This window comes from Rhodnius prolixus, unplaced genomic scaffold, assembly GCF_049639745.1.
Source record: "Rhodnius prolixus isolate KJV_2025 unplaced genomic scaffold, Rpr scaffold_1, whole genome shotgun sequence".
Taxonomy (NCBI): Eukaryota; Metazoa; Arthropoda; class Insecta; order Hemiptera; family Reduviidae; genus Rhodnius; species Rhodnius prolixus.
In genome coordinates, this window is record NW_027411581.1 from 64,438,558 (window position 1) to 64,461,975 (window position 23,418).

A 23,418-nucleotide genomic window follows, 5' to 3' on the forward strand; every position below is an offset into this window, starting at 1 on the left:
TAAAGTTTGTTCGCTTTATTCATCAGTAAATTTCGGGAAAGTTTTATCTTCTATTAGATTCGTGAATTCCATGGAAAAAAATTAAGAAAAATACGTATATATTTTCAGGAAATTCGCATAGTGGTGATTACTAATTTTATCAGACTTACAATTTTCCATCTCAATTAACCCTTAATATGGCCAGACTTTAAAATGAAATGATATGGAAGGAAAGCTTTAACCATATTCCATCCATAGAAGTACACTAATCTTTGCATAGAATAATGTTGCAAATAAAAATTGTAGATCTTTGGCGATGCGCTTTGAAAGAAAAAATAAGTTGCTGAAGAAAATTTGGAGATTTCAAAACTGAAATGAAAAATACATTTTCTAAAATGCAAATTTTGCAGTTGAGGTTATCATCGCTAAGTTTCTGCCAGATGCATGCAGTTACGCAATCCAAGGGTGCGTTCCACTAAGCGCGTTCCACAACGATCAAAATATTACTTCAGCCGTTCCACATGACGACCACGCACGCTCGTAATGGTGGCGGCGAAAACGACACTAATGACGTCATTATTTTCGCTCCTGAATAGCTGGGTCAAAATGGACGTTGAGAAAATTCGGCACGATTTCTAAAAGAAAAAATGGCAACCGAAAAAATTATTTTATATCAGCGTTTCCAAACCTTTTTTTTGGCTCGCGTGCCACTTGGTAGAACATCTTGCTAAATTGTACCATTTCGTAAAAATGATTGTATTTCGTGAAATTTGTTATTCCGAGTGTGAGATATTATTATTATTATTACCTTTATTTGTTAAGAGATACAATGTATCTGTTACAAACTGCGGTCATTAAACTATGGATGCAGATTAGGTCTCAGGAGTGGTGGCTAGTTCATTAAGGGCTATTCGCCGAGGCTGACTGCAGATTTAATCCGTCAAGGCCGTGGAGCTATAAGGATAATTGTAGATCTATTAACCGGCCACTGCAGGCTCAGAAAACCACATGCATCGCATGGGCCTGGCAAATGATAGCCTTTGTAGGTTCTGTCAGGAAGAGAAGGAAACGGCACTGCACGTGTTATGCCAGTGCGAGGGACTTGTCTGGGCTAAGGATGTTACTTCTCGGGGAGAAAAAACCAAGGCCTGGTGAGCTTTACCCAGGAGCCGGTCTCCAGAATTAAGGGTCTGATTAAACGGACGGGTCTGGAGGGCGAGCTCTAGAGAAGGGGAGCCACAATAGATCCAAAGGGGTCGCAGTGGCGAAGTCCTTGAGGGCCGCCCTATTAGAATCTTATCTGTTACAAAGCAGTTCAAGTTCATGTACACTTTAAAAACTTTGTAAAGTGTAAGATCTTAGTTTTAAAACTTATTTTTCTCTTCAAAACTATTAATTAATTCTACAAAGTTCTTCTTTAGGTTTATTATATTTGTGCCCAAATCTTCTTACCAGTGTATAAACCAGTGATGTGAAGGTACGTTAAAAATAATTAATTCTATGATCATCCTTCTATTAATGTTAAGTATGCGAGGATGGATGTGAGTTACATACGTGCATATTTCAGTTTCTTTATACATGTGAAGTCCACCCTGTGTATTATCATTATCATTAGAGACTTATAGGTCTAAGGAACAAACCCATAGTAGTGGGGAAATTTCCCAAAAAGAAGTGTGGGAAGAAATAGCTCAAAAAGGATACCAAGGACCGCAATGCTCGTCTAAGCTACGAAGCTTAAACAAAACTTGTAAATCCCTCATGGATCCATAATAACAAATCGGGTAACGACAGAAGGACCTTGGCAATTTCTCGAAGTTTGTTTAAATTTTTAAATACTCTACTTAATAAGCTTTATTTAGTATAATAGTCTCAATGCATCATATATTTTTTTTTCTCTCTCTCTAGATAATGTAGGAAACTTTTTCCCAAAAGGCATGGTGGCAATCCGGTTGCAGTGGCTGTTCTTTTATCGAAGGATAACAGACAACAACGATAGTGTCAGATAGCGGATGCTCTAAGGATACACCCTTAATATTATGTACAAGTTTAGGCGGAATGCTATATTTCAATTTAGAGCTAGTCACATACTTTATGCTTTTACATACAGCTGTAAAAGTCGAACAATATTATTTTGTACTTTTTATTGCTTTTTGATCGCAATCTAATAACCATTAGCATTTGCCCTCAATGCAAAATATTAGAACAAGAGATTACAGAAAATTACATTTACAATACAACATATAATATTAGCATAAATACAGTAATTGCAAAAATAACCTAGTTTAGTAATAACAGCTGGCCTAATTACATGAACTATTGACCAAAATTTACTCCCAAAACTGAGGTTAAATGCAATAAATATAAAGAAAATCTATTTTTTTCTGCAGGTAAATTCATTTTTCCACTAGCATGCTAAAAAAATGGTGAATCAATGATAATAAAAAGTTATTTAAAATAGTTGAATTTAGTTTTTTTTTTTTAAAAATCGTTGAAATGTCTTATACTTTCTTACTTTCTCTTGATGTATAGTAACTAAGTAGACTTTTGTTTACAATTTTTCACTAGAAAAATATTTGTTTTTGAGAGGCCCCCTCTGTCTGAAAATGTGGTATTTACTAATTGCTCATATATTTGGTCAGCATAACTACAAAAATAAAAGGAAAATAGCGGAAATTTCGAATTTGATATGTGGGTGATGTCATAGCACCCGCCAATAAGCTTTTAAACCAAATCAGCCAATCAAAAGATTCACTTTACTGAATTAAGTTTTCGTTTTTTGGAGGGGGCGGAGGCAATTTCCTTTCAAACTTCAAACGATGGTCTTCTAAAGTTTAAACTTAATATGCTAATTGTATACGTGAAAAGCCTGGAACTGTTTTCAGTGCACTTCCAGCCTCCGGACAGTGTTCTCTCGTCACAGTCAATATTTTGAGCTGTAAGAAACTCCTAAGCAAAGAAAATCTCAAGGTCCAGTGCTGGATTCGAACCTGTGATCCCCGCATTGGAAACCAAGGTTCTTTAACCACTCAGCTAATCCCTTCCTTAATATTATTTTTTACTTTTTTAAAGGCCAAACCATCTCTAATATGTAAAAAAAGTTAAAACGTAGACATTTTCTGTAAAATAACACACTTACATTAGTGTCAATGATTCTAAACAAAAAGAAAATACATATTTTTTGTTTGATATTGATTACTAAATCAATTTGACCATGAATTTAACTAATAAATTGCATGCCATTAACGTGTATTGACGTATAAAATAGCAAAAGTTTGTCAAACTGAGCAAACTGATAGTAAGATAAAAAAAAATTATTCGATTAACCATGAATGCTTGAATTGTGAACGATTAATGAATAGAATTAGGTTAAAAAATATTGTTATAAGTTGATGGAATTTGAGCCTTAGTTATTTTTTAAAATGATTTTTAAGCCTTTTTTTATTTACCTAAAGGTTTATTTTATGGCAGTTAATAATGAATGACATATGTACCTTTTTTTGAGGTTAATTTAAACATCCAGAAAAGTTTAAAATATTTTTAAATACTTTAATTCTTTAGTAATAAAAGCTTCGTAATAACTACATGATTTCTTAAAAAATGAAATTAATGAGTAATTTTTTTCTTAATGGTTAATAAGGAAAGCTTTCAATCCACTTTGAATTTTCTATCAACATTTATAGTAACAGTAAGTCGCTAACTTTGTTTTTAAGATTAAGAAAAACTTAATGCAAGCTGCTCTAAATTTTCGGCCATCGCAAAATTAATTCGATGTCATTGTTAACAATTGTAGGTTATTTATTTATGTATTTGAATTTTTACATGATTACAATTTATACCAGGACAGGATGGCTTTCCAGGAATGATGCTTTTAGAGTATACGAGCCGAAAAGACGAGCAGTTTCAAATGATACTTGGAGTTACGGAATTTGGCAACATCTTGGATGAATGGAATGCTTGAGGTTGGAAACATAGAACTGTTTGTAGAATGATTTTTGATTGGAATCGTTGAATATTAGAACGCTTCGCTGGAACCTTAAAATCCGATTCTATTACGTCCTAATTGGAGTCTTTCGTTAGCCAGTGAAAGTACAGAGCAGCAGTCAAGTCATGCCATTTTATATCGTCGTTTTACTTCATGTTTCTCGAGTCTACAACATGGATTCCTTACTAGTGTGTAAGCCTGCGTTCAACACCGTGTTCTCCCACCCTTGAACAAATCAAATGCAAAATTATCACAGATATTCTAAGACATGCAAGTTACCGCATCTAACGGCTCGCGTCGACACTGTTTGACATGTTTGTTACGTAGAAGCAGGATAAACAAGACATGATATGACGGACCAGAAAAGCATTCTATGAAGAATAATATTGTATTCATAAATACAATACAAATAACTTAAAAGCAAAGTTACAACTAAATTAGTTTGATTTACAAATTTACGAATAATAAGAGACAATTAAAACGTTTAAATAAAAATAAACATTCAATGTTCGTTCTGTTTCTGATCATGACCTTTTCTGGCTAGCCTATCGCCTTAAGAATCTCATAACTGTCAAAAAAAATGAGATGTGCGGTTACAATTGTAATAAGATTATTTCACGGGAAATCAAAGTAGTCATGCAAAACGATAATGAAATTCATAAGGTCAGGGTTTACTGCTATAGATTTATTTTATTTAGTTTCTGTAACAGTATGTAATAAATAATACTCTAAGGGTGCAGAAGGATCTAGAGTATTCCATAACTTTTCGTTTTAGATGTCGGGAACTCAAATGCTTCTGAATGTCACTATGTTAATCTTTCTGTGTGCATAATCTAACATTGACCTAATTATTAATGTACTGAAGCAGAAATCAAATACTACAAAACTAGAAAAGAGTTACTTATTTTTCCAATTATTTTGTAATGGTAATTCGAAATTCAGGCGTGAATTGAAATGTACAAATAGTGTTCTCCGAATTTGAAGTTAAGACTTTTGTTGTCATTTTCGACCAGCTAAGAATCGATTTTTTAAAAAAATTTTTGTTTACAATTGTTTTGAAATTTTTGGCCAAAGTATTTTCGACATCACCAATATTTTGAGAGAGAGGGAGATCGTTCTTCGCTGATTGGATGTCCATAAACATTTCTGATGGATAAGAGGATCTAATTGGCTACATTTACTTAATTAAGATAGTCCTTTCTCCAAGATTTGTTTCATTCCAGTTTAAGGGATTTTAGGGTCATTTCTCTTCCCTGAACCCTTCCTTTCTAGGTACCCTTACAGTGATCCTATACTGGAGCCCTCAGGCGCATCAACAGCAGCGCAATACTCGTTCTTCCAAGGGAAAGAGACATTTTTCAACTATGTCAAACAATATTTCTTACAAAACCAAGTAGATACCTACATAATTCTATCACTTAATTAAAATTTGTTATCCTTAATCAAAGGTGATTAATTCCCACAATCTGATTTAGGAAGGTGCTGGAAATGCTAAGATCTGTTTTCTTAAGAAAGGCAACAAATTTGTTAAGGTAGAGGTCAGTTCGTGCGTGTTATCTTTATAAAATGTTGCTAGAATCTTCTGAACTTCACAGTATTTTATTGACCTTTTTTCTAGGATCCCTAACTTGCTGACAAAGTTACTAAAAAAAAAAACATCATTTAATTGTTATCTATTATTTCTTATCCTATTTTCAGAATTGTTTAACTAAGGCAGCCGCTCCAAAATAAAGTGTCTGTATACTTATATAACTATCTTTCTTTTATAATTACTTAATTGTTGCAAGCATTCAATCCGTCAATCCCTATTTTACAAAATAAAAAACGTTTTTTCATCTAACATGTAGATTTTATTTAAATTTTACTATCCAAAAAAAAAAATATCGTAAGCTTATTTCACCATTTCATTTTATTCATATTATCGACCGAGCTAATATTAGAAGCTCGTAGTTAAGATAGAATGTAGATTGGCTCACGAAAAGCATATTTAAATAAACATGCCAAGCTTTTTATTTTATAGAATAATAAATTAATTTATAATAAAGGGGGATCTCGTCAGAGAATAAGTCGTTTGTTAAAATTGATTTATAAGAAGAATAAAAACAATAATTTGTTAGGCAATTGGTTGGTGTTGTGGATCCCCCATGCGAAGATCCCGAGTTCGAATCCAGATGCTGGATTCCTCGTGGCTTCTTACAGCTCACTGTCCGGTGATCCGGCAGTTACTGTATAACAGAACATTCTCCGGGCACCATTGGCTTCAGATGTTGCTCTAGCGATCAGCCTATCTCTTCTCAGCGAATCCTACAATTTTACTTCATGGATTTATAAAATGATTCATTGTAGCCAGAATACTTTTCGCGTTACAAAGAAGTCGGTACATATGCCGACAATTATTTTCAGAAATTGGGCTCTATTACTATTAGATCTACTGCATTTAAAGAGACGTTATTTAGGGACAAGGTCATCTTTATGGCTGTGGAACATATTTTACAGAAACTGATTACAATTTACATTAATTTAATGATACAAAAATAATTTTATTTAAATTTATTCTGTTAGCATCTAAGCAAAATATGAAATTCCAAGTTCCTGTGACGTTTTGTTTTGAAACTATTTGTGGATACACAAAAACAGACCAATTTCTAAAAAATCCAATTTTTCGAATTTAGGGAATCCAAAAAAAAACAAACTATATTTTCGAAGAAAACTCCCTCTAAGTGGAGTACGAGAAAGTACGACTGCAAAGATTCCCAAAGCTCAAGGATTTCCAACAGCCGTTACCTATCCAAGCAGAATATCAACTTTTGTTTAGTTCTACACGCAATCTTTTTCAACACTAACACAATATCCACATCCGTTACTGTGTGTGACCTAACCAAATCTTTATTGTTCGGGAACACCTTACATCTCTATTGATTTTTTTTTTAAGTCCTACATGAATATTCCAGTGTTTTGTAATATAATTTAATCATTCTTTAATATGAATGACATAATTATTTTCATATACTGAAGAGATATCGATTTTTTTTTTACTTTATCATTATTTAGGGCATGTACTACACGATAATGTAGGTCTTGACATCAATCACATTTTTGTTTATGAGTCTCGTGACCCAGATTGGTGAGTGTACATGAAGTATATTAGTCGATATGGTTAAATAAAGAATTCCAATACATAAGTTGATAATCTCATGGCTTTATTTTGACAGAATTTTGATATTTGAAAATTAAACAAAATTGGGTGTGCAGACTCGCACAACTTCCTCTTACTCTTTGCTAAAAGTTCACAGGTTCAAACTCCGAATTTCGGAGAAAAAAAAGTATTTAATTCTTAATAAAATTACATACTTTATAAAATCCAAACATTACCTTACATTTTCTCAGCTAAAGTGTACCTACACAAAGACCACTTTCCAAAAAAAAACACAACACTTTTTTGGACTCGAATCTTTTTAGTTTTCACCAAATATTGGAACTTTATGAAGCACACCCTTCGATACTTATCTATAAAAGCAAGAGAAAGTACAAAGTAGAAGAATTCACAAAATTTAATGACATGATTTTCTTTGAATACAAAATTTTATGATCTTTAGAGTAAAAAGTTTGGTTAAGATATACCTTAAAATAGAAGCCGATTATTTTTATTTTTTTGTTCAAAGGCGTTTCAACGCTCAAAATCATTGTTGCCCGTAGCTTTTTTCAGTGCACTGCCAGCCTCTCTGTCCGTACCACAGGGCGCTCTAAAAAGCTCTTAGGATGAGAAAATCTAAGGACCAGCTGGATTCCGCTCATTAATAGTCAATTATTAATCTATTTTACAAATTGATGTCTCTTGATGTGAGTCAGCTGCCATTAAACTATTTTTATCTATACATCTATTCACTAAGATTTAGAATTAAATGTGATGTAAAGAAAACATGATAATGATACTAACGTTTAGAAATTGTGTTATTCAAAAACAAAGCTTAGAAAGTGACTTTTATTGATAATTACGACTAGAATCAGAAATGCTTTCTTTTCTTAGTGTTTATTTTTTCAAATTTATAATCTTTACTAAGCTTTTTACTAGATATGTGGCACTTACTGGGAAGTATAAATTCAATACTTCTAAAATTAATATTCTCAATACATTAAAAAAAAACACAATGCACATATTATTACTAGGAAAATCAATACTTGCTAAATAAAAAGCTCTTGAAAATTCCAATTTTAAAGTAAATCGTAAGAGACTAATTCGAGAAAATCAAGGATCACATATAGAAAGTCAGAGATTTGGATAAGAATTTAAGTAGTTCGAACAGATAATAATTAGATTTAATTCAATTACCTCGTTCTGAATGAATAGAAATTTTAAGCCAAATGGAAGATCAAATATACCAGCTACAGAATACAATTTCATATAAAAAATAACTGCGTCTTTTTTTTTTATGATCAAAAACATTTTTAAAAAAACTGAATTTTTCTTAACCTTAACAAAAAGTCAATACAACCAACTGTGTACATCACTTTCAAAAGGGCAGTAAATTATATGTCGAAATCTAAAGCCACATGATCATCGGTATGAGATTTTCCCAATTGCTCCCAACTGAGTTCGGCAACCCCTCCTATAACAAATAAACTTCTTTTTTTTTCAAAATAACCTAAAGAGTATTGGAAGGTTAAAAATTTAATTTATTTTTATTTTAAGGAAATACTCTATTCTTAGATTAGAGAAATTATGAAAATTTAATCAGATATATTTTCAAGATAAAATTGTAATTTTTTGGGGGCTACGATAGGAATTAAATTGCAAAAAGTTTTTAATTGTTTGCAAAGACAAACAAAACCTACGTAATGGGGTTCATATCAGACCTTTTTTTTAAGTGAGGAGGAAAAGTCTATTCCAATGATCTTTATTTGGTGTTTGGGATCGAATATTTTAGAAAAGAAAACTCAATGGAAGCACTCAAAATTTGCTAATTTGTAGTTTATTTTTGGGGGGCGGTTTTTTTTTAGACTCGATAATTACTCTAACCTTAAGTCTAATTTTTATATTAGAGATAACGTTCAGCATACAGAAAACAGATGGATTCATGTTTTTACACAAATATAGATGAGTTAAGCCCATTAACAATTGTCTTAGAGCTGAAATTACTTAAATTATTCAAGTTGAAATTACGTTTTGTATGATATATTATTATTGAAAATGTTTTTCATATATTTTTTTGGTATAAGGAATTCAATCCCTAAAACTCCCACCTGAGTGCGCCTATTGTGAGCAGGATTTGACGTCAAGTATCGATATTATTTTCTGAGATTATTAGAGATTTGTACTGGTGAAATTATTACTTTTACCAACTTATGTAGTAAGTCTTTGGGTAGTTAAAAAAAAATGCAATAGAACGTTTTAAAACATTTTACCCAGGAATATCTGCCAGAGAACTAGGAAAAAAGAGAGCTTGATTAAAATCTATTTAAATTGTATTTAATCTGCATACACTTAACTGGGCGCCCGGAAGATCAATAGAGTAAGCTCTTGGATTCTTTTATATGCAGTGGCAAAAATAGAAAAAATAAAATGCAAATTTTTACACAGATAATAAAGTTGAAAGTTAACCGGCTTGAAATAGGAACGTCCTATAAATTCACTTTGGTGACTAGAGGATATTGTCACAAGAATTAATAATTTTTATTTTTTTTATTTTTATTGTTTACAAACAATAGCACATTGCTAATTCTCATGTGAAGGGACCAAGAATGGTAATCGATATTTATGTACAATGGGCGGGCGTGTACCAATGATCGATCTATACCAGTTCTTGTGTGGGTCATATCAAGATAGTTACTCTTTTCCCTATAAATCATATTGTTGAGTTAACAATTCATTATTAATTTTTATGTCATTTTATGAATTTAGATACAAAAAACTAAGTTATGTTGTACTATTTAACAATATTATTCATTTGAAAGTCACATTTTGAATCTATTGAGAGTAGCTCTTTCTCCAATTCTAGACTTTTCTGGGTTCCTACTTAAATAAATGTCTCACCTCAACTAATGCTATCTTGTAACTAATACAAATAGCTAACAGAAATATTACTAACATTTATCTAGATTGTAAAACAGCACGTTAAACAGAAATAAGACGTTAGAGGGAACGCACCCAATCAGAACAACCTAGAAGGAATTATTCCAGACAATACTATATCAAATGAAAGTTATTTTTTCTTACGTTTTTATTATGTTATGTAATGCATTTACTGAGTTTAGGGAAAATCTTACGTGAAAGACGAATCATTAAGAGATTAGTCATAAATACTAATTTAAAATCATACTATTAATTTAGAATCACTACTAACTAAAAATTAAGAACTCCTTTGCTACAATAAACTATTAAAAGCAAAAAAAAACTATCAATACTGAGAGATGTTAATTACATCCAATAAAATTACAAGAACTAAAGCCAGAATATTTATTGATTTAAAAGCGAGTAATCTTTACAAATAATAAATAGAAGTATTAGAAGAAAAACAATCCCTGAAGACAATAATCAACAACTTACATAATACATAAGACAAATTCTAGGGTGCTCAGACTAAGAAACCACCAATCTAGTGTTCGTAAATATTTAACTTAGTGGTAAGAATGGTTATAGTCAATTTATTTTTTGGCAAGTTTCTTTTGATGTTCAATCAAATATTTCTTAGGAGCTCTGAAAATGGTGTAGGCACCTATGAATTTAGATGGTGATTCGCCTTAATAAAAAATAAATAAATAATTTTAATAAAATTTATTTTTTTAATTGTAAATTTATAAACAAATAATATTTTCTATTCAGCAAATAAGTAAGAGAAACTTAAGGGACGTGTCCCTTCTCGTAAAGTACAAAATATCTGGAGCAAAAGACGGCAATATTTCGTTAACAGATTTGAAACGAATTCCTTAGGGCTGGCCAGTTCAAATAAATTTAGGTTTGCCGTATGTAAAATAAATTAAATACCGATGAAAACCAATGAAAAATTAATCACAGATAATTGGGTGCACCTAACCTCCACACCTAAATTCTTCAACTTTTTTAGTCAATTAAGTAAACTAAAGTAATCGTCTGTTTATTCAGACAGGGCTTAACGTTTAAGTTCCGAATAGGATACCTTAGGTGCTGAAAACTCATATTTTGCTATTAACATTTTATTCTAAGAAATAAAAATCGTTGCAATCGAACTGGAAATCGCCCAATCATAAAGTAAGAACTCACTCACCAAAACTACACTATCTAAGTTTTTGTACTAATCACTAAACATTCTATTCTTCTTCGATTAAGGTAACAACGAACGATAATAGGTTATGTATTTTCAAGTCTGTCGATGCGCGATGGTGAATCTTTTCTAATGAAAATGTCTAAAATTAAAAATTGGGAGCAAAATGCAATCTTTACCTTCTCCCGGACAACTGTTCTTAGGAACAGGTCAACAGAGACGGTAAGAGGACTTCTCTCATAGCTGGGATTGAAGTAATCTTTAATCCTACACCTCAAGATCTTGTTGAGAGATGGGCAAGTAAAGTAATCCTCATAACATCTGGACAAAATGTTGGAAGACTTGAAGAATGAATGATACAGATGTCTTGAGAACGGTGCTTGCAAGATAAGGGGCCCCAGAATGAAACGTTTTCATTGAAAATATTGATAGAGAAAGAAAATTATTGCCAAAGATTAATGTAATTTTTACTCTAGAGAGAATGTATAAAAAAATTACTTTTAACTGTCCGGAAAAAAGATTTCATTTTTGATATGCTAAGTGTAATAATAACTGTATTTTCAATCTACTTGCCTTTTAAAGATTCTGCACAAGTTTCGAACGGCAAAATATGGCTTGACGCTATCCTACAGTGACTATTTCATCAAATTATTTTATTAATCAATGGAGGTTTTGACCTAGAAAGGTCATCTTCAGTAATACATCAACAAATTACATCCGAAGTTAACAACGCAGTAATTTTTTGCTAACTAAATAAAAGTACAAAAAGGTTAGTTTTTGCTTTTTTTTTCACACTTGAATAACGAGAACAGAAACATTTTTAGTGTAATCCATTACACTCTGAATATCAATCTAAGCATAGAACGAGTTTTTTTTTTTTCAAAAAGTACCAAAGTTGTAGATCAAAATTTACAGAATGAAAGACAGAAAAGTGTGCAATGTTTGCTCATTAACAGCTGAAGTTTGCTTGAAATTCCCTAAAAATCAATTAGATTCAACAAGCAGTAAACTACCTCAGTAAGCTGTTTTTGTATGCGTAGAAGGTAACATATTTAGTCTAGGATATCAACAGAAATGCTAGAATCAATGAAACAAATATCTAGCCCCCCCTCCTATTTTTGGGGTGTTTGTAAACAACGAAGGACGAAGTGGACTAGGCAATCTTCCATGGAAGTTTCCTCAGCTAATAACAAGCTGGCATCCTAAACATTCACTCAATTCAGATACCTGCACAAATCCTTGTTTGTAGTGAACCTGCAAGCAATTTCTAGCTCATCATCGAACGTAAACATTGTAGGCCAAAGCACTGATACTTCAGGGACCCACAACAGATCTTTTTGGTCGCGGCGAGTTTTTCTTATAGCCCTCCCTTTACAATCTTAAGAAAGAATTATTAATTTCCTTTTGAACACACATTCTTCTCTATGATAATGCCCACATAGAATAGTGATTTTTAAAAGCATGGCTACCATGCTCACAACTGGATGGATCAAATCTACCTCTTATATATTTCTTCACAGCAAATAGCAGAACTTAAATAAAATTTTATTACCAATCATATTGCAACAATTTTTTTTTTTTTTTTTAAATTTAAAGTGCTTCAACATCTGGCCCCCCCAAAACTTTTATTCAGTGCACTTTCTGCCTCTCTCGTTGCTGGCAACACTGTTCATCACCTTACAGTAAACAGTAAAGAAGCTCCTAGGAAGAGAAAATCTAAGGGCGCTGGATTCAAAACCAGTGAGTGATCTCTGCGATAGAATCTAGTAACCCCTGTGCTAATTCCTTCCCTCAGATTGCATCTATTATCGTAACTTTGTGTACTTATTTTCAAGATTCTCAGGAAGAGCAAGCAATACTTTAATTACATTTTAGAGAAAATTAGTTGATGAGCCGCTGTTTCAGGTTAGTTACATACTATTTTTTTTCACGTCTTATCGGATGAATAGCTCAGTTTATTTTTAAAAGATCTGTTCAGAACTTTATACAACTGAAAGCTTCGTTAGTAAAAGTTTTGCTTTAACGGATTACAACAATCTGCTAATCAAATTTAAAAACAACAAACAGTGCAAAAGAAGGCCAAAAAAAAGATAGTGTAAAAATATAAATTGACATCCCACCTTCCATTTTTTCAACTGCTTCATCCTTAGCATTATTAACTGATTCCAGTATTCCTTTAGCTTGGTCCGATTCAATAGCATCCTTAGCCATGGATTTAGTCTTCTCTTCTACTGCATCTCTGGAAACAGCTTTTCTAGCTGCGTCCAATCCTTGTTGTACCAGTGGAGCACTACTGGCGCAGCCCATACTTATAACTAATGTATTTGCTAGCTGGCCTCTGGAGAAATAATCTTTTCTTATGCGATGTTTAATGAAGTTACGAGCATGCGCTTGGCTTAGCTGTGGCACTTGTTGCTCCGAGGAATGTGAAAGGATTTACTCTGTTCATGTGAAAATATAAGAAAAAAAATAAAATCGATTTACAGAAGAACTGTTTTGATTTAGATTTATACATTAATAAAGGAAAATTAAGTAATAATAAGGAGAATACTAAAATGAGAAGTCTTTTATGCATAAATACTCAACTTTAAATATTATTTGTTTCTTATTCAGAATTTTTTTAAGTTACATGCTCTTACTAATAAGAAAAAGTTATTGTGATTTTGCTTAAATTCGATTCTAAGATTTCATTAGGAATTCTGAGTACTCCTGAAACCGAAAAAAGTTGTTTCGCTTATTGGTCTACGTGTGTGTCTGCCCGTGCGTATTGTTCTGCAAACGGAAATTTAAAAACCCATAATGTACAATTTACTGAATCGATGGTTCATTTTATTTTTTTCTAAAATGTCTCTCACAATTTTCCTGAAAACTGATTGCATCCATTTTGATCTATAAAAAAATGTTTTTAGAGAAGTCTTGGCAGGAGAGGTGACTAACGATTTACTGCCTGAAGTGCAGGGGACGTAATGAACGACCTCATTGTAGGTAAAACATATTAATAAGCATTCAATATGTAAGTTAATTTTAAATTTGAAGAAAATAAGTTGTGAGATAGTGCCACCTGGCGGAATAAGTTCTAAGAACAAAGTACTTTTAAGAAAATTGTATTTCATCAGTTGTAATCAAAGGAAGTCATGAGAGCATTTTACACCAGAAATCTATTTTTTTTTTTTTTTTAATTTAAAACAAATGGGGAGAAGGAGTAAGTGAGCTAGGGGATTCTTATTTTCACCGTAATCTTCAAGGATCCATTGTGGCAAACATGGCGAATAGGGGCAGGTATTATCTCAGTGACTAGTGCACTGGTCCCTTGCTCGGAGATCCCAGGTTCGAGTACTGCTACCCTTTCTTTCTTTTTTTTTTTTTATTAAATTAAATTTAATTCCCCATTAAAAAAAAACTAAATAAAAAAATACTCCCGCATCACCGCATTCAATAAATAAGAATTTTTTAAGAATCAAATTTGCTTGTTTCAAATAAACTTCCACGTAAAATTGCTAAAGTCCAGTTAAGAGTAAAAAAAATTGATACTTTAAGCACATGCTGATACCTAGTAGCAACTTCAAGAACTAATGTATGTATGTGAAAAATGTGTTAACATTTTTATTTTTCTGGCTTAAAAACTCGCATTACTTTTTCACTTTCATGGCTTTTTTTTGTATGTGCGTAAGAGAAATTAAAATTAAATTGTAAAATAAACTGAGAGGAAATTGTGAAAGAAACAGATTTCTCCCATTTTCAACGAATCCTTCTCCACATTTCTTCTGGTAGCAATCAGAGAAAATAACTGATTTGCAAACTCACATTATCTACAATTCTCAAGTACATTAAAAAGAATATTCTTAAAATGCAATAAAATTAATCAAAAATAAATAAATACAAATAATTTAGGTTTTTTTTAGCGTTCTCCACAATTCGTGGTTCCCTTCAGCCATCGCGAATAAATGCCTGTTCCTCTGTCAGACCATATCCCGGCCATCATCTCCTTCACCTGGTCCCTCCACCCACTTTTGGGTCTTTCTCTCTCTTTCTCCGGCCATCCACCTCGCTGTCCATCACCACCTCAATCTCTCTGGACCCATCCTCCTTACATGTCCATACCAAGTGAGTGCCTTAGTCTCTCCCTAATCTCCAGGACGTTTCTCTTCACTCCCATCCTTTCCCTGATATTAACATTCCTCGATCATCCTGCAGATATCTCCTCCAAAAATCCATTTCTACTGCTAGGGACTCCTAGTCTTCTCTCGCGCTGTCTTCTGTTCAACACCCAATGTTTCTACGGCATACACTAGGTTACTTTGGAGAATCGATGTAAAGATCAGCCTCTTGGTTCTTGGGTAGCAAATTTCCGCTCCACAGCACTGGTTTCAATAGATCTATCACTTTTTTTCCCCCCTCTAGATCTAGTATAAATTTATCTTTACAAAATTAAGAAAATGGTAAAAGTAAATTTAAAAAAAAAAAGAATCTGTAAAATCTGTACAGTGAAAAGTTGTACTTCTTTTGTCCAAGCTAGACGTTTCAATAACACCTAGCCGCGAAGAGATGGCCAGTGAAGTTTGAGGAAATGGAAACCTTTCGAGAAGAGGAGGTAAATTAAGGCCAGCAAAGACTTGGGAAGAGGATATTTGGGAACAGAGAATCCGATTTAGAAGGAAAGAAAAAGTACATTATTTTTGTATTGTTTAAAGAACTAAATTTTATTATTTAATGTCACATAAATTCTTCTTCATATCGTGCTGGAATATCCTTTATTGCCCCTTTAAATGATTGAAATAATCTATTTATTAAACATCCAATTGTATAGGAGAGAAATGATTATTCCTTAAATGCATACATTACATTGAAATAAGAGTATGCAGAATTCATGACCTAAAAAATTTTTTATTAATTTAAATTATTGTCTAAAATACAAGAAGAAAGTAATTAACAAATTTTTGAAATGAATTAGTAAATATTGTAACAAACCGTAGCAAACGTTTGCATGTTTAGTTGTAAAATATGGGCTGCCTTAAATTCCAATGGTATTAAACATCCAAAATGCATAATGGAAACTGATCTTCTAACATTCTCATCATGATCGTACCATTTTATTGAGTAAGCACTTACTCGAACTTCTTCACCCTGAATTTGTGAGAGATTTAGATCAATAAAATTTGAGATTTATTATAAGGCATAAAAAAAAATGGTCAAATTTTTAAATCAAGACCATTCTACATGCAATCTAAATCTACTTATTTTTTTTACCAGAAAATATTTTATATAGCAAAAAATCGTGCAGAATCTAAAAAGTATAATTAAAACGAAGATCCATATTTTGAAAGTTAGGTATTTAGAATAACAAAACTGATATTCTATTTGTTTTTCTAGACAAAACAGTAATTAATTACCAATTACCAATTGCTTCATTTGCTCTCCGTACATGCATAACATTAACATGTTCGTCATTTCGCCCAAAACTAAGAAAGTTGATGTTATTTTCGGGCCGATTCTTAAGTCGTCCTAAAATAAATAAATAAGTAAACAATTTTAGCTAGAATGCCAACCAGAATAATGTTTTTTAAAAAAATGACTTTTTTTTCAACTAAAAATTTTAATATTACAGAGTTTAGGACATCTGAAATCCTATCTCCTCTACTTCATCGTGCTCGGGACAGCTGCTATCCAGGAACCACTTCAACAGAAATGGTATTCAACCCCATATAACTCTCTATCTGGTTGAGAGTAGCTGGGTAAAGGGTGTCATCTTTGGAAAATCTGGACAAGTTGGAAGGTTGGGCACAGTCTTACTTCGAGCTACTGAGTGAAGGGTTTAAAGGCTTTAGGGAGTGGTCCCTAAAGAAGAGAATTTGCTGGGAGTTTCCAGGAAAGTTGGATGGTCACTGTGTTATAGTTCCTAGAGATTCTGGGCATTTACCAGGTGTGAGATAATCATGGGGGATCTTCAGGAAGTGAGTAATGGGTGAGTTAGCTTCAGAAAGCAGGTTATCTGGGGATCTTCAGGAAGTGAGTAATGGGTGAGTTAGCTTCAGAAAGCAGGTTATCTCGAAGTTCTCTTGTAACTTGTTTCATCGCCGCGGAAAAATGAGCAAAAGTTATCCAATTTTATGATTGAATGAACAACTATGTGTTACTGGTTCTTTTGACACACATAGGCATGTTGTTGGTACGTTGGTCTTGTTGGCCTAGAGCAGTAAACTGATTCGAATTCTCTTTAATAAGTGAATAAATTAAGTTAAATATTTGTTCAACAAATATTTGAATGAGTCTGTGCTCATTTGTATGACTTACAGATATAATATGAATGCACGCCATGGCTAGAAGTACTGCTCCACCAATGAATGGTACACTCATTGCCACGCTGGCCAGCCGTTCATATTGTCTAAACCTGCTGTTAAAGTTTTATAATTTTTAGAACATTTAACTTTAGAATCATAATGTTGATAAATTTACTAAACGTGCAACAAAGTTTTCCCTTACAATTTAAAAATTGGTTTATAGGCATTTTTCTTTTAAAAAACTTTACTATTCATTACTTGAGCCGAAATATGTTTTGGTGCAGTGGGTACGCAAGTGGGAGAACCCCATTTCGGAATCCGCAAGCAGCTATTTTTTATTTGTAAGTAATAAAAAGGTTAATGGTAAAGTATTTAGGTTCACCTCCGTTCCCTTTTACTTGAATAGTAGTTAAACGTGAAGCCTCGCCTGAAAAAATAGGCGATTACTATATTCTGCACCGATTTATTAGCCAACTGTTTGATGTTTTTTTTCTCGAAAAACAGAATAAAATTCCAAACAATCTTAGGAAATTCCAAAGCAATACAAGCAAAACCAGTGGATGTCAAGTCCGGGCTGAGAACTAGTTGAAGGAGCTCCTCAACTGTCAAATCTACCACCCAGACGGCTACAAAGTGTCTTGATGAAAGAGTATTAACGGAAGAAGGATATTTTTCAGTCTAAAATGAATATGTTTTCTAGCTTATTAGAGTAAATTTTGGATGTATTATCTAAATGGCTGTTATTCGAGTAGTTCCCGTTCAAGTACAAAGACCGTATATCCCAAACCTTTCTCTTCGAAGACCGAACGTCTAAAATTTCCAAAAATAAAAAGAAAACTTGAAGGTAAATGTAAAGAATAGCGCCCGGAGGTGTGGCCTAATTCGAAGTGATTCTGATTCGCTGTTACCATATAACCCGCCAAATTCAAATGTAAATATAAAAAGATTTCTTTATTTTATATTTACATTTAAATCTGGCGGGTTATATGGTAACAGCGAATCAGAATCACTTCGAATTATTTATTTAAGAATGAAAAAAATTCGTGGGGGGCTGTGCCCCCCCCTTTTGGTGGGGGCTGCGCCCCCACACCCCTGCTATAAATTTTTTTCATTGTGGGGGGCTTCGCCCCCCACACCCCCTTCTACCTAAATAGATAAAATCCCTAATGTTTAAAAGAGTTCACACACGCGATTCAAACAAATAATGATAGAAACAAAAACAGCTTACCTTAATATGGCTAATCCCTTTCAGGCGGCCTGTATACGGCAGCTACACCCTCCAGAAAATCTCGCCACATATACTCTCGGCACCTCCATTCGTACTTATCAATTGCACTATTTTGTTTACTCAATTTCATATCACATCCACACTTCGGACATACATATCGGTAAATCTTTACAATAGCTCCCCAGAGGCGTGGCCTAATTCGAAGTGATTCTGATTCGCTGTTACTATAGAACCCGCCATATTCAAATATAAATATAAAACTATTTATTTATTTTATATTCACACTTAAATCTAGCGGGTTATATGGTAGCACCGAATCAGAATAACTTCGAATTCTTTATTTATTTCTTAATGGGGGGCTTCGCCCCCCACACCCCCTGATTTTTTCTTCCCCCCATACCCCCTCCTAACCTACCTAATCACCCTCAATTTTTTAATTTTTGTCACAACATTCATTACAATAATTACACAGAACAACACAAAAGAAACTACCTTATTCTGTGGAGTCCTTTTCCTGAGGAGGGTATACTTGTCGAACTCCATTCTTACTCACACTACAATCATGCTTTAATTTAAAAAAACCCGCAAATTTAAAACGCTCATACTCATAAAGTTACAAAAAAACGGCACCTCCGGTCACATACAGAACACTCGCGGGAACTATTAATACATTAATCAGGAAGCAGTTGCTATGCAGTATGTGTACTGCGCATGCGCGCTAAACATAAGCGCTACGAAATTCGCACCATCCGCTCATTGACGGGAAGTAGTTTTTATTTTCCCCGGTAGGTGCTCTGCACTACCCACACCCTAAAAAAAACAGGCCACGCCTCTGGGGAGCTATTGTAAAGATTAACCTACATATCTTCTACCAATTAAAGCAACATCCATACAAAATTGCAAAACTTTCATTTCTCCATCCTCACTCATATTACATTCATGCTTTAACAAGTAGAAGAACTCTAAATTCAAAACACTCATTTTAATGGAGTTTCAAAAAAATAGGCACCTACAAAGTAACAAAAATTGCTAAAAACGTAGCACATGTAGCCACTGGCGGGAACTGATAATACATTGAAAAAGGAAGCAGTTACTGTGCAGTAAGTGTACTGCGCATGCGCGCTAAATACAAATTGGTAAGTTCAAAAAAGTTATATACAGCACATTAGCGGGAAGTTGAGAAATTTAAAAAGAATATTTTGAACATTGGCGGGAAGTAGTTTAAAAAGTCAACGGTAAGTGTGCTGCACTGCGCATGCCCTAAAAATAAACAGGCCACACCTCCGGGCGCTATTCTTTACATTAGCCCAACTTGAATATCATAAAAATAACAGATAAAAATGTACTAGAGTGAATTATTCAAGTCAGCTTATTTATTTCGATTTTCATCATAGTAAATGGCGAATTTCCTTTTGATTATTATTAACTTTTCATTAGCTCGGATGTTAAAGCATTTTATCCAAGAGTCTAATAATAAACAAAAAAAATTTACACGAAAATAAATAATAAAAATTACAAGAAAATAGGTTATATTTGTGCTAGGTTATATTTTTGCCAAGTTTTCAGCGAACATTATTTTATTTAAAACGGCCCTTAACAAAAATGTAGTTTTTAAGTTTCACTGTTTTCAAGTCTCTCCAAAATAAAATTTTTCCGAAAAAATGTTTTGAAACGTTCGACTGAATGAGGGATGCAAAAAATTCACGTGCATGTTTTTAACAGCTATATTATTTTAAAAAATGAAAAATAACTTCATAGTTTTCAATTTACCTGATTATGTTTTGATGATGTTTGATATTTTGTTTAAGGCATTCTTTGTAACAACTGGAATACTTCCTTTCCTCATCATTATACAGATCAGGATTTTGTGATCTTCGCTTGTACTCATCTTTAGATCTATTTTCTAATTCTTTAAGTGAATAGTTGAGCAATCTTAATTGTAGGCATAGTTGTTGTTTGATAAAAGTAGCAACTAAAACTCCTGACGATACTGATAAGGCGCTTATAGCACAATATGCTCCTATAAGAAAAACGCCCACCAAATAGAGCACCATAGAATTATCTACATCGAATGGCAGCCATAGTGCTAATGGCAATTTAAGAAATACGCCATTTTTGTTTGTTACGTCAGAATTTACACCGATATAAATGTCTATCATTGGTGCAATTATCGTTGCAATCAGGGCGCAAACTGCATAATAACAAGGCCAAAATATAAGCAGTATTTTTTTCTCTTTTTGTCTTCTTCTAATCAAACCTGTATATTGTTAAAGAAATTAATAATTAAAGAGTATTATTAAAAAAGTGTTAGAATGATATTTAGATTCAGTTTTCTCGTGGAATAAAATGTCGGTTGGTAGAGAAATGAATTGAAGTTTTTCGGGATGTGGCGCCTCTCCTTTCTGGTTACTCCCCAGAGATCCTGGTCTGTAACTGCTACTGGGGCGAGGTATATCCTCCCTAGAAAATTGAGTAAAGCATCTGAATTTAACATAATAAATTCAGTTTTTCCCAATTTGTCGGCTTCCAAAACCCTCTTACAGAAAAATACAGATGAATAGGAATCATTCTAAAACACTCCTAGTCTATAATTTAGGGTTAATTTTTGTAAATCGGTAATTGGTTTATCGGGTAGAGCGCATTGGAGACATCAGAGAGATTATACGTGAAGACTGGTTGCTTCCCTCTCAACTTACAGGATGCTTGGGAACCTATTTTCTGTCTGTTTTCTAGTAGCTTATTATTGCACACAGACCAAGTGGATCTCTCTCTTTGCCGGTTTTAACGAGAGCATACTGTCTGAAGACCTGCACTACAATAAGAAAGGCAAAGAAATATTGTGATGCGCCTTAATTTAAAAAGAAATTGACTTACATTCAGATACTTTAATTTTTGTTAAAAAAAAAATCTTCGGTAGAAGCTACATTTTAAACATTCTTCTTAATTTCTTTTACTGCAAATTATTAGAAGACTAAAAACTAATAGAATACCTACCTTTTAGGAAATCACCTGATTGATACTCGCAAAAACTGCTCATCATGTTACGGTGTGAAATTATAAATTCCTTTCTTGAGAAAAATCCAGTTAAACAAATTGTCCAGCATATAATGCCGACTATAGCGAAATGAATACTTTGCGACCATACAGCGATATCGTCAAGACAAAGATAAGCCGTGTAAGTGAAAGCAAATATCATGAATCCAAAAATGGTGAAGTAAATAATGTATTGTGCTAAAGATATTGGAACATTTTTTCTGTTCCAAGACGCATAAGTGAGAGCTAGATAAGGCAAATATTTATACTCCTCAACTAAGAATTTTTCTACATCTTTATCATCCGTGAAATAGTCCATTACTGAACACAGTATGATTTAGGTTGTATCTATTTTATGTGCTTTGGTACTTCAAACTTTATACATCATTCAAAAACAATCAACCACACGTAATGTGGTTTAACATTTTCAAAAATTCAAGCAGGTGTTGTTGTTCCCTTGGTTCAATTTTTAATTTAAAAATCTTAAGTAGATAAAATTTTTTTACCTACCACAGAACAGCCAACTTTCTCTAAGTGAAAGAAATTTTGAAATGACTATGGTTACCGTCGCAAATCAGCATGGAAACGACAACTTAATCTACGTGTGGGTTTAACCTGTTTTTCAAAATGTCTTTCATTTATTCATACGAAAATTCATCGAAAAAAAAAGCGTAATTTTTCTCTTTTTCTATAAAAGATAAATTTCTCCCATTTTCTTTATAATATAGGGCAATTACTCCTTTATAACTGCGATTTTTTTGCAACACCCCAGATCCAATAGATTTCGAAGAAAAAAAGTTGCTAAATAAGAGCAAAAAGAGCGAAAACCTCTATATCTCTCTTTCTATTTTACGGAATTTAATGAATCCTATACCAAAATGTAGAGAATAGTATTCTCTATAGCTGATATAATTCGCATTGTTTTATTAATAATATATAAAGAGAAATAGAAGGTTGAATTTTGGAGGTTCTGCAACTACTTCAAATTTCAAACCTCTATATCTCTTTTCAAAATGTACGGATTTTAATGAATCCTGTACCAAAATGTAGAGACTAGTATTCTCTATAACTGATATAATTCGCATAGTTTTGTTGATAATAGTTAAAGAGAAATAGTAGGTTGAATTTTGAGGTTTTGCAACTACTTCAAACTTCAAACCTCTATATCTCTCTTTCTATTTAACGGAATTTAATGAATCCTATACCAAAATGTAGAGAATAGTATTCTCTATAGCTGATATAATTCGCATGGTTTTGCTGATAATAGTTAAAGAGAAATAGTAGCTTGAATTTTGGAGGGTTTGCAACTAATTAAATTTCAAACCTCTATATCTCTCTTTCTATTTTACGGAATTTAATGAATCCTATACCAAAATGTAGAGAATAGTATTCTCTATAGCTGATATAATTCGCTTTGTTTTATTAATAATATATAAAGAGAAATAGAAGGTTGAATTTTGGAGGTTTTGCAACTACTTCAAATTTCAAACCTCTATATCTCTCTTTCTATTTTACGGAATTTAATGAATCCTACACCAAAATGTAGAGAATACTATTCTCTATAAGTGACATAATTCGCATTGTTTTGCTGAGAATAGTTATAGAGAAATAGAACGTTGAATTTTGGAGGTTTTGCAACTAATTAAATTTTAAACCTCTATATCTCTCTTTCTATTTTAC

At 32.8% G+C, this 23,418-nt stretch overlaps 2 protein-coding genes and 3 long non-coding RNA genes across 6 annotated transcripts in view; 2 read left to right on the forward strand and 3 right to left on the reverse strand.

Moving 5' to 3' along the window:
- The window catches only part of LOC141446108 (uncharacterized), a 3,463-nt gene extending 1,021 nt beyond the window's left edge, over positions 1-2,442 (forward strand). Inside the window, exons 3-5 of the long non-coding RNA XR_012453487.1 lie at positions 1,401-1,456; positions 1,547-1,793; positions 1,885-2,442. This is a non-coding gene — a long non-coding RNA (uncharacterized lncRNA). The remainder of the gene's footprint in view (positions 1-1,400; positions 1,457-1,546; positions 1,794-1,884) is intronic.
- LOC141446103 (uncharacterized) overlaps positions 1-13,572 on the reverse strand; it is a 26,793-nt gene extending 13,221 nt beyond the window's left edge. The window contains exon 1 of the mRNA XM_074112520.1: positions 13,320-13,572. Coding sequence (XP_073968621.1) covers positions 13,320-13,506 — 187 coding nt within the window. The 5' untranslated portion in view covers positions 13,507-13,572. The remainder of the gene's footprint in view (positions 1-13,319) is intronic.
- LOC141446106 (uncharacterized) lies at positions 7,141-12,126 on the reverse strand. The gene is made up of 4 exons (XR_012453486.1): positions 11,773-12,126; positions 8,292-8,568; positions 7,583-7,846; positions 7,141-7,468 (listed from the first exon to the last, which is right to left on the reverse strand). It is a non-coding gene; the product is annotated as an uncharacterized lncRNA (long non-coding RNA).
- Positions 12,815-17,280, forward strand: LOC141446109 (uncharacterized). Its single transcript, XR_012453488.1, has 4 exons — positions 12,815-13,104; positions 14,109-14,180; positions 15,716-15,864; positions 16,805-17,280. It is a non-coding gene; the product is annotated as an uncharacterized lncRNA (long non-coding RNA).
- On the reverse strand, positions 15,970-22,090 carry LOC141446102 (odorant receptor 13a-like). Of its 2 annotated transcripts, XM_074112518.1 has the most exons (6): positions 21,700-22,090; positions 20,476-20,962; positions 17,491-17,590; positions 16,597-16,701; positions 16,168-16,323; positions 15,970-16,071 (listed from the first exon to the last, which is right to left on the reverse strand). In XM_074112518.1, the coding sequence occupies exons 1-6, from the start codon at positions 22,055-22,057 to the stop codon at positions 16,018-16,020; spliced, it is 1,260 nt and encodes a 419-aa protein (XP_073968619.1). In that variant the 5' UTR covers positions 22,058-22,090; the 3' UTR covers positions 15,970-16,017. The 2 variants fall into 2 exon arrangements, with proteins under 2 accessions (XP_073968619.1, XP_073968620.1); XM_074112519.1 differs by lacking the exon at positions 15,970-16,071 and having other exon boundaries at positions 16,190-16,323; positions 16,590-16,701.
- Between the last annotated feature and the right edge of the window lie 1,328 nt (positions 22,091-23,418).